Source organism: Maylandia zebra, linkage group LG8 (assembly GCF_041146795.1).
Source record: "Maylandia zebra isolate NMK-2024a linkage group LG8, Mzebra_GT3a, whole genome shotgun sequence".
Lineage (NCBI taxonomy): Eukaryota > Metazoa > Chordata > Actinopteri > Cichliformes > Cichlidae > Maylandia > Maylandia zebra.
This window is the reverse complement of record NC_135174.1, coordinates 30,208,133-30,223,426: the sequence shown is the minus strand read 5'-3', so window position 1 is coordinate 30,223,426 and position 15,294 is coordinate 30,208,133. Positions and strand designations below refer to the sequence as shown.

The 15,294-nt window shown below is 46.5% G+C and overlaps 2 protein-coding genes across 2 annotated transcripts; one reads left to right on the top strand and one right to left on the bottom strand.

Moving 5' to 3' along the window:
* On the bottom strand, nt 1-1,914 carry LOC101470860 (cholesterol 25-hydroxylase-like protein). Its single transcript, XM_024798815.2, has 2 exons — nt 838-1,914; nt 1-752 (listed from the first exon to the last, which is right to left on the bottom strand). Exons 1-2 carry the CDS (start codon nt 1,264-1,266, stop codon nt 420-422), a joined length of 762 nt encoding a protein of 253 aa, XP_024654583.2. The 5' UTR covers nt 1,267-1,914; the 3' UTR covers nt 1-419.
* Nucleotides 1,915-3,778: 1,864 nt separating this feature from the next.
* LOC101479007 (interferon-induced protein with tetratricopeptide repeats 5) lies at nt 3,779-15,212 on the top strand. The gene is made up of 10 exons (XM_004565226.4): nt 3,779-3,963; nt 8,693-8,872; nt 8,960-9,149; nt 10,116-10,307; nt 10,464-10,691; nt 13,565-13,706; nt 13,780-13,906; nt 13,992-14,130; nt 14,457-14,504; nt 14,934-15,212. Exons 1-10 carry the CDS (start codon nt 3,959-3,961, stop codon nt 15,129-15,131), a joined length of 1,449 nt encoding a protein of 482 aa, XP_004565283.2. The 5' UTR covers nt 3,779-3,958; the 3' UTR covers nt 15,132-15,212.
* Nucleotides 15,213-15,294: the final 82 nt, after the last annotated feature.

The window sequence follows — 15,294 nt, the reverse complement described above, 5'->3', positions numbered from 1 at the left end:
TCTCTTCACAAACTTTATTTTAGCTTCATTTTGTCTTCAGTGCTCAAACTTTCACTTCCCAGTTCAGAATCAAACTTTCCAGTTTCCCTCTGATGCCGCGCTTCTCCTTCAGCGGCGGCGCGACTCCTCGTCTTCCTCGCCAGCTTATCTCTGTCCCTCGTTTCACTTTCGTCTGTCCCGCGCTCGCAGCCAGCTGCCTCATCGGCACATCTGTCCGGTATCAGTTAACGTGCTCACGCCGTCGACGGCTCACGGCGCTCTCGTGGCTCCGACTGCTCCGTCTCTACGTCAGAGAGGAGCAGCGAGTCGAGGAGAGCCCGCTGTGATTGGTGGGCTCAGAAGTGGCATAATAAATAAAAACAGGAAGAAATAAATAAATAGAAAACGTCTCTACATCAGCTCCTCGCCATCACGGCGGCTCAGTCCTGCGTCTGCAGCGTCCCGGCCAGGCGGTCCCAGTGGGTGAAGTACGGCGCAAAGTTGCACTTGGACTTGAGGTGGTGAAGGTCGTGGTGGCGCGCCCCGCCGTACAGCCCCAGCGGCACCAGGCGGTGCGTGGCCCACGGCAGGTCGTAGCCGCAGTGATCCTCCACCGACAGCCAGATGTTGACCACGAAGAAGGCGAGCTCGGTGAGCGGGTGGCAGCCCAGCAGGAGGGGGTTGGCGGCAGCGAACAGGCCCAGGCTGAGGGTCTCCCAGGTGCCCGAGTACTCGGCGGTGAGGGCGGAGGTGGAGGTGTAGGTGTGGTGCACCTGCAGGAGGAGGAGAGAGAGCGTGAGGTGGAGGAAGAACAAAGGCGTGACATCGTCACCACCGCCATCGTCCTCGGGGACTCACCTTGTGGAAGGTGCGGTAGAGCCAGGGCACTCGGTGGTGCAGCAGGTGCCAGGCGAAGCTCTGGAAGTCAAAGAGCAGCAGGCACACGAGCACCTGAGCCAGCAGGCGCGGAAGGGGCGGGGCCTCCTCGGTCAGGTGCACCGGCCTCAGGTACCAGTGCAGCACGGTGAGCGGGAAGATGAAGACCAGGTGGTTGTAGAGCGTCAGAGCCAGGCAGCGCCGCACCGACGACCAGCTGACGGAGCTCTGAGGCTGCAGCTTGTACCTGAGCACCCACGCCCACCTGGTGGACAGCGCGTCCAGCAGCAGGAAGGGCAGGCAGAAGGACAGGTAGACGCAGAGCGAGAAGAGCACGGGGAAGAAGGGCGAGCGCAGGAGGGGGGCGTGTCCCAGCACGAAGGTCCACAGAGGCTGCAGCAGCATCGCCATCCTTCAGTTTGTCTCACAGTCGGAGCTCTGCTCGCCTTCATCACCACTGCTCCATTTAATCAGGCAGCAGGCCCCGCCCACACAGCGTCAGCGGCAAGAACCCGCCCTGCCGTCCTTATTGGGATGTTTCCTACTGCCGGAGGGAAAATGGAAAACCCTCACTCCCACACACAAACGGCTGCTTGTCTTTGAACGTGTTATTGTCGGGGAGACTTCACACAAGTTTGTCAAAGCCACGCCCCCCGGTGCGTTCCTCCTCAAAGGTGATTAAAATCATCAAAGAGGTTTTAAAACATGTTTTTCTGCTTATCTTGCGTGTTCAGCTCTTTTAGATTAAAGATGAGCTGAAGAATAAAATCTGAATTCCAAAACATCTCGAGGATTCCTGTTGAAATGTTACCGTGGTGACTGTGACCCCCTCGCACTAATGACACGTGAGTGCTCGAAGAAGGGGTCAGGTGTAGAGAGTGCATGAGGTGAGGTGCTGTTCTAAATAAAGTTTCATCTTCCTCTCTGAAAGAATCAACGTGAAGCCTCACTGAAGTCCAGCCAGCCTGTACCTGTGCTGGGCGGAGCCTCAGAGGTGCCAGGTGTCCTCAGACTGAGCTGATGTTTCTCTTCGTGTCAGAAGCGGTGATGGTGGGAAGTGCTGGTCTGAGCATGCTCACTGACTCGCTGTTAGAGATGTGCTGAAGAGTCACAGCTTCACACTCAGCCCTACGGTGACACCTGCTGGTGCTTCAGCCTCACTGCAGCGTGAGAGTTTCAGGTGTGGACGTGGAGCTCTGAACCACAGCTGCTGTTCAGCTGGGTCTGTTCCAGATGTTCCAGCTGTGCTTCACGTTCCTCTGCTGCAGTAAATGAGTGAATCTGTGATGGAATCATTCATTAACTTTATTTAAACGTCTGTTTCATTAAATGGTGTGCAGACGCCACAGACAGGTAAGGTACACCTGAGCAGCGAGCAGCAGGTAAATACGAGGAAAGCTGCAGACACAGTTGTGTGTGCAGAGAAAAGCACGAAGCCTTTCTGAAAGACTCATTACGACCTCGTTAGACAGGAATAATGTTTACTGGCATATTCATAAAGTGCTCCTCTTCACTTCACCCCTGTTTCAATCCAGGGGGTCAGTGTTGACATTGTGGAGGACTATAAATACCTTGGAGTTCACATTGACAATAAACTGGACTGGGCTAAAAACACCACAGCACTTTACAGGAAGGGCCAGAGTCGTCTCTATTTTTTGAGGCGACTGAGGTCCTTCAACATCTGCCAGAAAATGCTGAGGATTTTCTATGAGTCTGTTGTGGCCAGTGCGATCCTCTATGCTGTTGCATGCTGGGGGAGCAGGCTGAGGGTCGCAGATGCCAACAGACTTAATAAACTGATCCGTAAGGCCAGCAATGTTGTGGGGATGGAGCTGGACTCCCTCAAGGTGGTGTCGGAGAGGCGGATGCTGTCCAAGATAAAGACAATGTTGGATAACACCTCCCACCCACTCCATGACATGTTGGTCAGTCACAGGAGCTCGTTCAGTGAGAGACTGAGATTACCCATGATGCACCACTGAACGACACAGGAAATCATTCCTGCCTGTGGCTCCCTGTACAACGCATCCACTTAACACACTGTTTGCTGCTACAGTATATATTGTACTATTCTTAGTTAGCGTATTGTCTGTCTTGTCTTAATGTTGGTTTAAAATGGAGCACTGTAACAAAAAATAATTTCCCCCAGGGATCAATAAAGTATTCTGATTCTGATTCTGATTCTGATTCATCAAGTTTACACTGCAAAACACAGATGGTTACACTGAGCAAAGAAGTTCTTACTTTAAACAACTAAAAAACAAACAAAAACATTTCTAACTCTAAGCACAGTCAGTGGCTAATCCACTGACTGATCCCAGATCAGTCAGTTACAGATTACCAGCTGATCAGTGAGCTCGAGGCTCTCAGCTGGTTCACAGAAACCAAACTTGGCGTCTCATCGTGCTGCCTTCAAGGACCCCTCTGAAGTCACGTTTCACATCACGTCCACGTGCCTCTTTTTAAAAAAATGAACTTTATGTGTCAACCACAGTAGTTTTTAACCACGTGATCCTTCCTTATATGATGACATTTGTTCCTCCGTATGAACTGAGATTTAACTAGTTTTGCAGACATGTGCAGAGACACAGATTAGTGTGGACGCAGCAGAAGTGTCCCAAACACAGTTCTGTCCCTTGCAGCCACCTGTTTGTGTTCATGGACCTGCAGGCAGAGGTCTGTGATTACAGAGCACGTGACTCCTTTCCAGATGTTCCACCTGTGCTTCACGTAACTTTATGTAAACCTGTCCATGTGAACAAGGCTGTGCAGCTTACCTGTGAGCCACCTTCACACGTCATCACATCATTTAGGACGCTTGGCGCTGCAGTTCACCTGAAATAAGCTACGTTAGAGTGGCTGAGCATGGAGTCAGAGGGGACACGCTGGGAGTGTCACCCGTGGAAATGACTGTGTAACACGAACAAGTGTGAGTCTGCGTCACCCGGCTGAGCTCTCTGCTGTACATGCATTCAGAGAGGACCGTGAAGGCCTCACGTTAAGTTTCCGTTCTGTGACGGAGCGCACGGACCGGTCACTCGGTGCTCACGCTCTCCCTCATCCTCATCATCACTTTGCTCCCTCTGAGGAGGAAGAGGGCAACATGAGGTGAGTGTTTGAGACTTCCGATCAGTCTGATAATCGATCACTTATTGGAAAGTGAAGTCAGCTCAGGGCCTCCCTTTAACCTTTAACCCAGTCGATCTGGATCCAGGGTGTAATCAGATTACTGTGAAATCTGCAGAGAGCAGAGTAAAGCCCACGCAGGGGATTCTGTTCACCTGGGCGAAACGTTTCGTCATCCAGGTGACTTCTTCAGTCTTGTTTCCTCACCTGGATGACCGAGAATGCGTGAACCGCGGCGATGCGAAGTCACCGTCCGGCCCGCCGCACCTACGACGTTGCTTTTGTTTGCTTTTCTCCGTCTCTGTTTCAAATAGGCCGCAAGTCGGTTGTGAACATGTCTGTGATCGTTGTCTCTGTCAGTCGGTGTCACCAACTGTTTCTCAGTAAATGTGTAGCGACAACATTCACAGTACTCAAACCTGAAGTATTACTCTAGTAAAATGCGTCAAAGCTGCCAGGAGCAGAACGTGAGGCCACAGAGAGGAGAGGAAGAGGCTGCAGGCAGGGTGGAGGCGAGACCTGCTGTGATGGGTGGAGACGGTGAAGATGTTCAGATATAATGGCACGAGGCCGTCAAAGGGACAGCTCAGAGTCAGAGGTGGCGTAGTGAAGGAGGACATGCAGAGGAGGATGATGGGATAGAAGATGGAGGAAGATGATGTGCTCCAGAGACCGCGAAAGAAGAAGGTAGTAACACCGATAGTATGGTCACATTAACAGTTTTTAACAGTGAAGCTGTACTTCCAGAGGGTGGTGGTGACGTCCTCCTCCACGCGCTCATCTTTGGACAGTAATGCGATCAAAGCCGCTGTGTTCATCATACAGGTGACGCAGCGGCCTGCAGACTCACCTGAGTGTTGGTCTGAAGGTGCTACTCAGACACAAGGTAACAGATTTAAACACATACATGTAACTCAGTGTGTCTGATGTGTAATGTACACCTAGCTTCAGTGTCATATCACATGTGCGGCTTTCATTTTGAAGTATTATTTTACAACGTCATCTTGGGCCCCTCCCAGCTGTAGTGGGAGGGGCCGTGAGCTCAGGAGGAAGCCTGTGTGAGCTGCTGGCAGCTCGTTACCCATCCTCCTGCTGACAGAGAGGAGACTTTCCTTCTTGGGTCTGAGAGGGGACGGTCGTCCAGAAATTCTCATTTAAACCATGATAATAAATATTTTAGTTCTTTGTTAGAGTTGAGTTAAGCTTCCTGTAGCTCAAACATGCACAGGAAATGATGATGATGTCACTCCGAAATGACAACACAGGCACGGCTTCTTCAAGACGGGCGCTTCGCTGCATTTATTGAAAACTACAAACATAAAACACGAAGGCTTTATGGTAAATGGTCTGTATTTATATAGCGCTTTACTCGTCCCTAAGGACCCCAAAGCGCTTTACACATCCAGTCATCCACACATTCACACACTGGTGATGGCAGCTACATTGTAGCCACAGCCACCCTGGGGCGCACTGACAGAGGCGAGGCTGCCGGACACTGGCGCCACCGGGCCCTCTGACCACCACCAGTAGGCAACGGGTGAAGTGTCTCGCCCAAGGACACAATGAACCGGCAACCTTCCGATTACAAGGTGTACTCCCAACTCTTGAGCCACGATCGCCCCGCTTTAAGTGCTTCAGTCTATCAAAAGTAACACTTGTGCTTTAACAACCAGGCCCCCGCAGATAGCTCGCTGAACTCCTTAGCGTGATTATTAAACGTGGGCTCACAGCCTCTGTCATCACGCCCAAACCTCGCGATAATAGCGGTGTAACAAAACTTGTTCTTTGTGACAAGTTAAACACACCTTTACAATATTGTCCACAGAAATGTACAAGCAAGAACATTTTAACTGCTGGAACCATCTATTAAACTTCTTTATACATAAGCCATCTCTGTGACACTTACAGATGATGTCCTGAAGTCGTTAAGGACATACATGCTGCTGTCCAGACAAAGGTGTGAGATATTGGACATGGATGGTAAAGTGCTGTTGTTAGGGCTTCTGGTGTGGCGGTAGAGCAGTACGGTCGCATAAGTACAGAGCTCCCGCAAGCCAAGTAGATAAACTCCGCTAAAACACAAATTAAAGCGTGAGACAAAACAACTTTGGAAGATGAGCAGAGGGACAACAAAGCAAAGAATAAAAGAACTACGGACACCCAAGGTAAAGACATAAAACACCCGAACAACGAGGACAAGCTAGCACCCGAAGCTAATATGGCCGCGTTTCAAAACGGACTGGATTGTATTAGCAAACAAATTCAATCACTCCAAAACGAATTGAAATCAGACTTCACGACATTCGAAGAAGAAATTAAATGAGAAATGAGACACGAACTGTCTAAATTCAAAGAAGACATCGACCAGCAGTTTCAGAACATGACTACAGAACTTAAAGAACAAGAAGGGAAATTAGAAGCTGCGCTGACCCGCACGGAAGACGTGGAGCCACGAGGCCAATCAAACCCTGACAGAACTAATGACAGAACAAATCGATGGTGACCAAATTGGATGACTTGGACCTGCGATCCAGACGTAACAATCTGCGGATCTACGGGACACAAGAGGGAGCCGAATCTAAGGCAGAATCGCTGACCCAGTTTCTGGAAGTCTGGCTCAGGGAGGAGCTTAATATTAACATCAACCTCCAGATTCAACGCGCACACCGAGCGTTAACCTCAAAACCGGCAGCCGGTCTCCCCCCCGAGGTCAGTCGTTGTCAATTTCCAACAATTCACAACCAAAGAGATGGAAGTTAAACAGGCATGGGAAAAGAAAATAGTCACTCTGGACGGAAGCAGGGTTTATTTTGACCACGACTATTCGGCGAGAATGGTGCAAGAACGTAAAGCGTACGTGAATATCAAAAAGATATTAAAGAAAGAAGGCATCCGCTTCCAGACTCCTCTCAGCAAGATGCGAGTCCACTGGCCAAATGGAGTGAAAACGTGTGGCAAAGCAGAGGAGGCTGCTAACGACCTGCAAGCGAGAGGATACAACGTGGAAAACGGGATAAACAGCCGGGAGAGAGAGAGCACCGAGGGACAGGTTTAGTTAAAAACAGACAGGCACAAGACAATATCAGAAGGACACATCATACACCAAATACATAAAGACAAGATGCTGGCTGCGTTGATGAGTTTAGACACAGAAAAAGCCTTCGATCGAGTCAGCTGGGACTTCCTGTACCTAACCATGGCAAAGCTCGGGTTCACTACAAAATCAATCCAATCTCTCTAAATGGTAAATGGCCTGTATTTATATATAGCGCTTTTCTAGTCCCTAAGGACCCCAAAGCGCTTTACATATCCAGTCATCCACCCATTCACGCACACATCCACACACTGGTGATGGCAGCTACATTGTAGCCACCCTGGGGCGCACTGACAGAGGCGAGGCTGCCGGACACTGGCGCCACCGGGCCCTCTGACCACCACCAGTAGGCAACGGGTGAAGTGTCTTGCCCAAGGACACAACGACCGAGACTGTCCAAGCCGGGGCTCGAACCGGCAACCTTCCGATTACAAGGCGAACGCCCAACTCTTGAGCCACGATCGCCCAATCCAAACAAACATGGGTATAAAAAAGATCCCTGAATACATAACTAAAGACCAAGAAAGGAACCCGATAGTATCCTTTACATTAAATGTATGGTATGATACAGTAAAGGAGTTGAGAATTGGCAAAGAGCTTGGTTTGCTAAAATGGATAGCCTTCGATGAAGAATTTAGACCAGGAAAATTGGATCTTGGTTTTAAAAATTGGAATGAAAAGGGAATCACAGCAATTTGTTTATTAATCAAAAAAGGAGAAATTAAAAGTTTTGAAGAATTAAAACTTAAAAAACAAGGATTTTTACAGATACTTACAGGTGAGCGATTACTTTAATAAAAACATAAAAATAAAGGAAGACAAAATCCATCCTATTATAAAAATAATTATACTGGCATATAAAAGTGTTATTCCAAGAATGTTTGATGGAATCGAGACAGGAATCAACTGTATATGTTAAAGTAAAATGGGAAAGAGAGCTGAGTGAAGAAATCACTGAGGTGTGGTATGAAACATGGAAAGAACATAAGAACACAGCTCAGTCATTAAAGTGGAGAGAATTCATCTGGAAAAATCAAATTTGCTACTTTATTACACCTAAGATTAAAAATAAACAAACCAATACACAACAACAATGTTGGAGGCTGCGTGGATGGGATGGATGGGATGAACCACACACACATTTTCTGTCTGTGACATATCAGGTTACATAATTCCCAGAACCTGCCTTCTTTTGTATCTTGGATACTTGGCAGGCACTGTAGATGTAAAGGATCGATACCTGGCTCAGATTCTCCTTTTGGCAGCAAAGAAGGCCATCACCAAAAACTGGCTTAAGACAGAGACACCAAGAAAGCAGCAGTGGTAGCAATGGAAGAGGACATTATGGAGATGGAGAACTGGGGACTGGGGAAAATAGTTAATGTACGTTTGTGACTCTCTGTTTTTCTGAACGTGTATTAAACAGGAGAGGTGTTGAAATAAAAAGTGCTGTTGTTAGGATGGTTGTTTCAGCTGTGATAAACTGACATGCTGTTTGGACACCATGGGAGGGTCCGGGCTCTCCAGGACGTCTGTGCTCTGTAATGACTCATTTTTAGACCATGTGTGAACATGAACACAGAGCTGAGAGGCTTTGTCTTTGTGACTCTCTTAAAGTGAAGGTAGCAGCGCTCTGCTCAGCAGGCTGCAGCAGCTGCAGTGTCACTTCACCTGGGATCTGAAGAAGGAGGACGTGGACCTGGAAAACCTGAGCACCCGACTGCAGGAGCACATAAAACTTCAGCTCGGGCAGCGCGGGGCAGTGACTCGGTCTTACAGCTATTTGGCTTATGTCAGGTACAGTTTCCTCAGCGGTGAGCAGTCTGATGACACGAGATCTGACAACTTACTTAACATCAGTTGTGATGACCTGTTGGTCCTCAGGTATCTTCAGGACCAACGAGAGGAAGCGCTGTCACTTCTAAACCAATCAGAGGAGACCATCAGGGAGAGTTATGGTGATGAGAGTGAGAGGCGGCTCATTGTGACATATGGAGACATGGCCTGGCTGAAATACCACACCGGAGACTACGCACAGTCACAGAGCTACTGCCAGAGAGTTGAGGACATCCTGGTATGTACAGCACCCGTCCATCCAGCCAGCCAGCCATCCTCCATTTCTGCTGCTTATTTCGTTTGGGTCGTAGGGGCAGCAATCTAAGACAACCTCCTCTAACTCATGTGGGGGGACACTGAGGTCTTTCCAGATATAATCCTTCCTGGGACCTCCTTCTAATAGAACATGTAGCATCAGGAGGCCTTCAAAGGGTTTCCTGCTCAGATGCCTGAACTACCTTAACTGGCTTGTTTATAGTTAGGGCTGGAACAGGTGACCCTGAATCCTCCCTTAGTTATGCTGCAATAGGCTGCCAGGGATTCCCATGATGCATTGGGTGTTTCTTCTTCACTCACTATGTGTTAACAGACCTCTCTGCAGTGAATCACCCTTGTTATTAGTCTCTGTCTCTCTTCCTCAGCATGTCTTTATCCTGTCTTCCTTTTCTCACCCCACCCCTCTTCGGCTCTGCCGGAGGTTTCTTCTTGTTAAAAGGGAGTTTTTCCTTCCCACTGAGGTCTAGCAGGACAAGCACAGAGATGAGTCCACTGTCAGAGGCCATAAGAAGATCATTTGTAACCTTCACTAAAGCTGTTTCTGTGCTGTGATGAGCTCTGAAACCTGACTGAAACTCTTCAAATAAACCTCTGCAGATGATCTGTTAGCTGTTTGACAACTACTCTTTCAAGGATGTTTGATATGAAAGGAAGGTTGGAGATTGGCCTATAATTAGCTAAGACTGCTGGGTCTAGAGATGCTTTTTGAGTAAAGGTTTAACTACAGCCAGCTTGAAGGCCTGTGGTACATAGCTGATTATTAGAGATAGGTTGATCATATTTAAGATCGAAGCATTAATTAACGGCAGGACTTCTTTGAGCAGTTTTCACAATGAGATAAAGGGTCACTGAACTGTATGTATACCATCCAGCCCAAACATTATGAGCACACGCTGCTGAATCTCTGACACGTTCTTCTATATTACAGTCAAACCATCCCACTGGTTCCTCAACAAGGCTCCTTCCAGAGGTGTACGGAGAACAAGCCTGGACCTATCTTAAGTTTTCGAGGTCTTCTCTTTCCAAAGCCATCGACTGTTTCCGTAAAGCACTTGAGGTACAGACTCACGACAGTGAGTGGAACGCCGGCTACGCCATCGCCCTCTTTCGCACAGAACAGGTCAGTTTCATAGGAAGTATGAAGACTCAATGAATGGTAAATAGCAGAAAAGGAATCCGTCAGTTCAGTGTCAGCGTACGTTTCAGAAGACTCAGTAATGACAGTTTAAAAGAAGAACATTTCAACAGGGTACATTAATGGGTTTCTTATCTGCAGAGGACTTTGGAAAACTTAAAGAAAGGTGAAGAGTCCCCGGCCATCACACAGCTTCGCTTGGCCCTGGAGATCAACCCTGATGATGCAGTCCTGCAGTCCATGCTGGCTGTGAAGCTGGGGGCCTATAAGGAATACCAAGAAGCTGAGGAACTGTTGAATAAAGCACTGAAAACTGATCCTGATAATCCTCATGTCAACCGCTATATAGGAAAACACTTTCGTAATCAGGTAGGTCTGAGTGGAGACTCATCTGTCAAAGACATCCACCATGCAGGGTCGGTCTTGGGCTCAGTTGAAAGTATTGTGTTGCTATAAAAAGCAGCCAGAGACAGATCATCATAACTGTTTCATACAGAGAAATTACAAAGAAAGTCGAGGTCCTTCTGTTCCAGGGCAGAGGCGGAGCCAGGCATTTTATACACCCGGGGCTTAGCCCTAAAGGGTGGTATGCATGTGTGAGGGGGGGTTTAGAAATGACTGAAAGATTTATTAGGCTGTGTTTTCAGTTTGGTTCAAAAAAGAATGACTTCATATAGGAAAAAATATATATCACATGTGCAGGGAAAACAAACCAGGGCTGTATCAAGACACGAGGACTAAACCCCGATTCAGCCAGACCCAGAACTGATCCGGAATTAAAACAGGACTACAACAGTTCAAAATCAGGACTACTGAGGACTTAACCAAAACAGAATCAGAACTAGATGATAGTAGCACTAAAAATCATCACAGACCTGCACTACACTTGTTTTTAATTCTACCAAAGTCCACTGTTTAGATTCAGAAACGTTTATATAATTATTCAGCCTCGTTGTGCAAACAAGCTGCAAAACTTAATAAATATAGAATTTGAAAAATAACAAATGGTATCTAAAAAGTTACACTCGGTACTGGATACATGTTCCGATGAGTTTTGGCAAACAACCATGTGACTAACAGGTGACTCACCTGCTCTTGTTCCCTCTCTCTCTCTCTGTTCCTAAATTTCTTAACTTTAAGAGTAAAGAGAGAAACTATCTGTATCTCTTAATTGCAAATGGCACCAAATTGTATTCAAACTGAGCCACACTTATGGAGCTCCACAGTTCTGTTCCTGGTGTTTTGTTGACATCTCCTGATGTTCCCATGTCACAGAAACAGGCTCTGTGTTTTGCCTTATATGCGTCCACAGCTGTGCCACCAGTTTACTCACATGGACTCTACGAACCAATCAGAAGCTTCTTCAGCTCAGAATGGAATCGTCTGCAGTTTCTTATTAATTAACAAACTTAGTGTACATGTACTCCTAAATTTGATCAAAGTGATAAAAATAGAAGCTCTGTCTCTCTTTATTCTGACATTTAACTAATTCAAAATATATTTCAACATTTATTTATACAAAACAAAACAAGTTTACTCTAAATTGATGTTGTACAGTAAAATAATGTTTTTATGTTTTCTCCCTAAAGTGTAAATATCTGGTTTCAACTGTGACTATATTGCTGTGTGTTGAAGTTCCTCTTGTTTTGCATAGAAATATACTGAACAACATCCAAAGCATAATATATAAAATAACATCTGAGTTTTTTCTTTGAAAGAAGCTCCTCATGTCCATTCTTGTTCATCAGTGCATTACTGAAACCGGTTTAGAGAGTTTGTTTAGCTGTGGAGGGAAACAACTGAAAATATGAAATAAACACATGTGAGCTGAGACTCTCTAAAGAAGCAGCGTTGTTGTTGTTCGGCTTTTCATTTCACCATTTGTTGATTCACTCGAACAGCAAGTAACGTAATATGGGTCAAGTCTGATATCTTTCGTGATGCACCGTCATATTTATATTATTTGTACAGTACGAATGATTTGCTTTGGTACCTGCTCAAACTTAAGCTCTCCTCTGGTCTCTAGTGATGGGTCGGTCGCGAACGAAACGGCTCTTAGAGCCGGGTCTTTGACGTGAACGACGCGAGCCGTTTTTTCTTTCTCTCACCCTCTCTCTCACTCCTTGTGTTTTGCGCTGAGCAGAGGGGGGAGGGGCGGTAGTTACACTCAGTAGCACAGGAACAGAGCGGGAGGGAGAGAGAGAGAGAGCAGGGACAACAACGTCACATTAGAAAGGTATAGTAATCATCCACAACTATTTTCAGTTGCAGATGATAAAGGATTCAGAAAGTTTATTCATGCAGGCCCATATGACAGAGAATGTGCATGTTCTTTCTGTTTTCATATTTTAATTTATATTTAATTGTGTTGTGGTTTGCAGTGTTTGTGTTGTTTCACTTTAAATTTGTTTAAAAGGAAAAAGCTGAAAATTTAAATAGTTAAAAGTTGAAATGTACATATTATATATTACATTTTATGTGGAGTGAATAAATAAAAGTATATTTATATTTACGGTGGCCCCTAGAGACAAAACACGTACAAACTCCAAAACACGTACAAACTCCAAAACACGTACAAACGCAACAGAAGTGCTCCAGGACGCTAGGGGGCAGTGTTGAGCTTTTGTTATCTTGTGGCTACACAAGCCAGCAAGTACCAACAACCAGATCTGGTGTGTGGTAGTAACAGGTAAATGAACTTTTTATTTAATTATTTGAATATATATGAGTGCCTGTGTATAAATACACAAACAATACACACATGCTTTCAATTGTGTAATTTAAGTGATCTAGGCTCTGTTTGGAAGTTCAGTTCATGCTAGGAATGTGTTTTGGAGTTTGGAGTTACGTGTTTTGTCTCTAGGAGCCACCGTATATATTTATATATAAACATATATACGGTAAATAAAACCACGGGTTTTTTTACATTCGTAATTTCTTTTGTGCATAATTTTATATTGTTGTTGATTGTGTGTAGTTATTGTTTTATACAGTTGTCAGTCAGGCATCTAACTGAAAAAAATTACACTTGAAAAGATCCCGGGCTTCTGAAAAAACAACTTAAGCCGAGTAAGCCACGCCCCTCTAAAGTTTCATTTTACCATATTCTTCTTTGACTGGGAGGTTATCCTGTGTCTGTTTAATTCACTGAATCTTCTCCTCTGAGCCAGGTCTCAAAGGCTGTGGTTGCCTTTAGATGCTGCGGTGATCCTGTGAGTTTCACCTCCTTCACTGTGTTTCAGAATCGACTGGATGAGTCTATTGATATGTTGGAGCGAGCACTGAAGCGGGCCGATCAATCCCCTTTCATCCACCACCAGCTGGCTCTGTGCTACAAGATGAAGAAAATTGCAGAGCAGAGCCGCCGGCCCAACAGCGACCAGAGTAACAAACAGCATGTCTCCAGTCCAGTTCAATAAACGCAGCTCAAATCTAACCCTGATTTCTTGCCCCACAGGAGCGGTGCGGTACTGGAGGCGTCGTTGTATCCATCACCTTAAAGTTGCTGTGGAGATAAGGCCGTCCTTTGTCCTGGCATTGACTGATCTGGCACAGCTGTATGCAGAGCAAAGGGATTTGAGCAGGTACTGGTCTGTGCAAAGCTGCAGTGCAGTCGCTCTTTTGTTTTTGGCTCTAAATTCATCATCATCATCGTTTCTGGTTCCTCAGGGCTGAGGAGATTTTCCAGCAGTGCTTGAAGCTAGCAGAGTCGGAGAAAAGCCTTTTTCAGACTGTCCATCAGCGCTACGGTGACTTTTTCTTCTTTAACAAAAAAACCGAGGCTGAAGCCATCGCCCACTACACTCAGGTGAGTTGGGTGTAGTTTCCCAGACTCTTGGTGATGTGCAGCTGGCTTACTGGAGGCCGGAGCACTGTTCCAACACTCCACTGAACTGTAGCATCAGCCTGTTAATGTCAGATTTATTTTACATTTCCACCACAGCTGAAAGGAGCTGTCATAGACTCTCAGGTCATGGCTTCACACTTCGTTATGCTGTGTGCTTTAATACCCACGAGCAGCTGGAGGTCCACCTAATACAGTGGTTCCCAAACGTTTCTTGCTAGGGCCCCTTTGTTTACAAGAAAAATGAAGTCGGTTTGATTTATCTCGGTGTCTTCTTATTTCCTCTTCAGGCTCTGCTGTTACCACCCTGCAAGTATGAGTGGAGACAGTGCGCTAAGGTGAGCACAGGTCATGAGTCGTCTGGTGTTGGGGGATCAGAGGGTTTAGGCCAGGTCAGATCTGGTGAGAGCCTGGTGTGACTGAAGACTGAGGTCGAAAAGCCAGTGTGAAACATCACCACAGTTCACATGGTTTCTGCTGGAGGGCTGCTGGGTATTGCAAACATCTTCCACCAGTTACCTGGAAGAGAAGGAGAAACTCAGCCACAGCAGAAGAAAACTGGCTTTGTGGAAACTTCTAATATTTTTCAGCTGAGAAGAAGAAGCAGAAGAACGAGAAGAAGGTGGAGCCCTGCTGTTTCCCAACATGGAGGTCACAGAGTCCAGGTCACAGGGTGCAGGTCACAGAGAGACACTGAATGTAGTAGTCACTTACTTTAAATACACAGAAATCCATCTTTCTTTGTTCCTCCATGTTTTTTCTTGCAGAGACTGAAGCAGATCGCTGACAGACGTCTGACAAAGACGCGGCGTGATGGTCAGGCGCTCGCTCTGCTGGGTCTGGTGGCCAGAGCTGAGGGTGACAGGAAGAAGGCTGCTGAGTTTTATGAGGAAGCTCTGAACTGTGATGAGGACAATGAAGAGTACCTGTGTGCTGTGTGCGAGCTGCGCCTGGAGCTGCAGTGAAAGCGCTGATGCTGAGTTAGAGCTGCAGGCTCAGGACCGCCGTGGCTGCTCCTGGCTCATTAAATGCTGATTTTTCCCTCATGTCTCTGTGTCTTTGAAAGCAGCTTTCTCACATTTATGTTTGTGTGATGATGAAGAGAAACGAAAGCTAAGCAGACTGTGG

Excerpts from the sequence above, each read along its gene's own strand:
- LOC101470860 (XM_024798815.2), bottom strand. The coding sequence starts at position 1,266 with ATGGCGATGCTGCTGCAGCCTCTGTGGACCTTCGTGCTGGGACACGCC. Across the intron at positions 753-837 it reads TCTACCGCACCTTCCACAAG|GTGCACCACACCTACACCTC; the intron begins GTGAGTCCCCGA and ends CTCCTCCTGCAG.
- LOC101479007 (XM_004565226.4), top strand. Across the intron at positions 13,707-13,779 it reads CCGGCCCAACAGCGACCAGA|GAGCGGTGCGGTACTGGAGG; the intron begins GTAACAAACAGC and ends CTTGCCCCACAG. Across the intron at positions 14,131-14,456 it reads CCATCGCCCACTACACTCAG|GCTCTGCTGTTACCACCCTG; the intron begins GTGAGTTGGGTG and ends TTTCCTCTTCAG.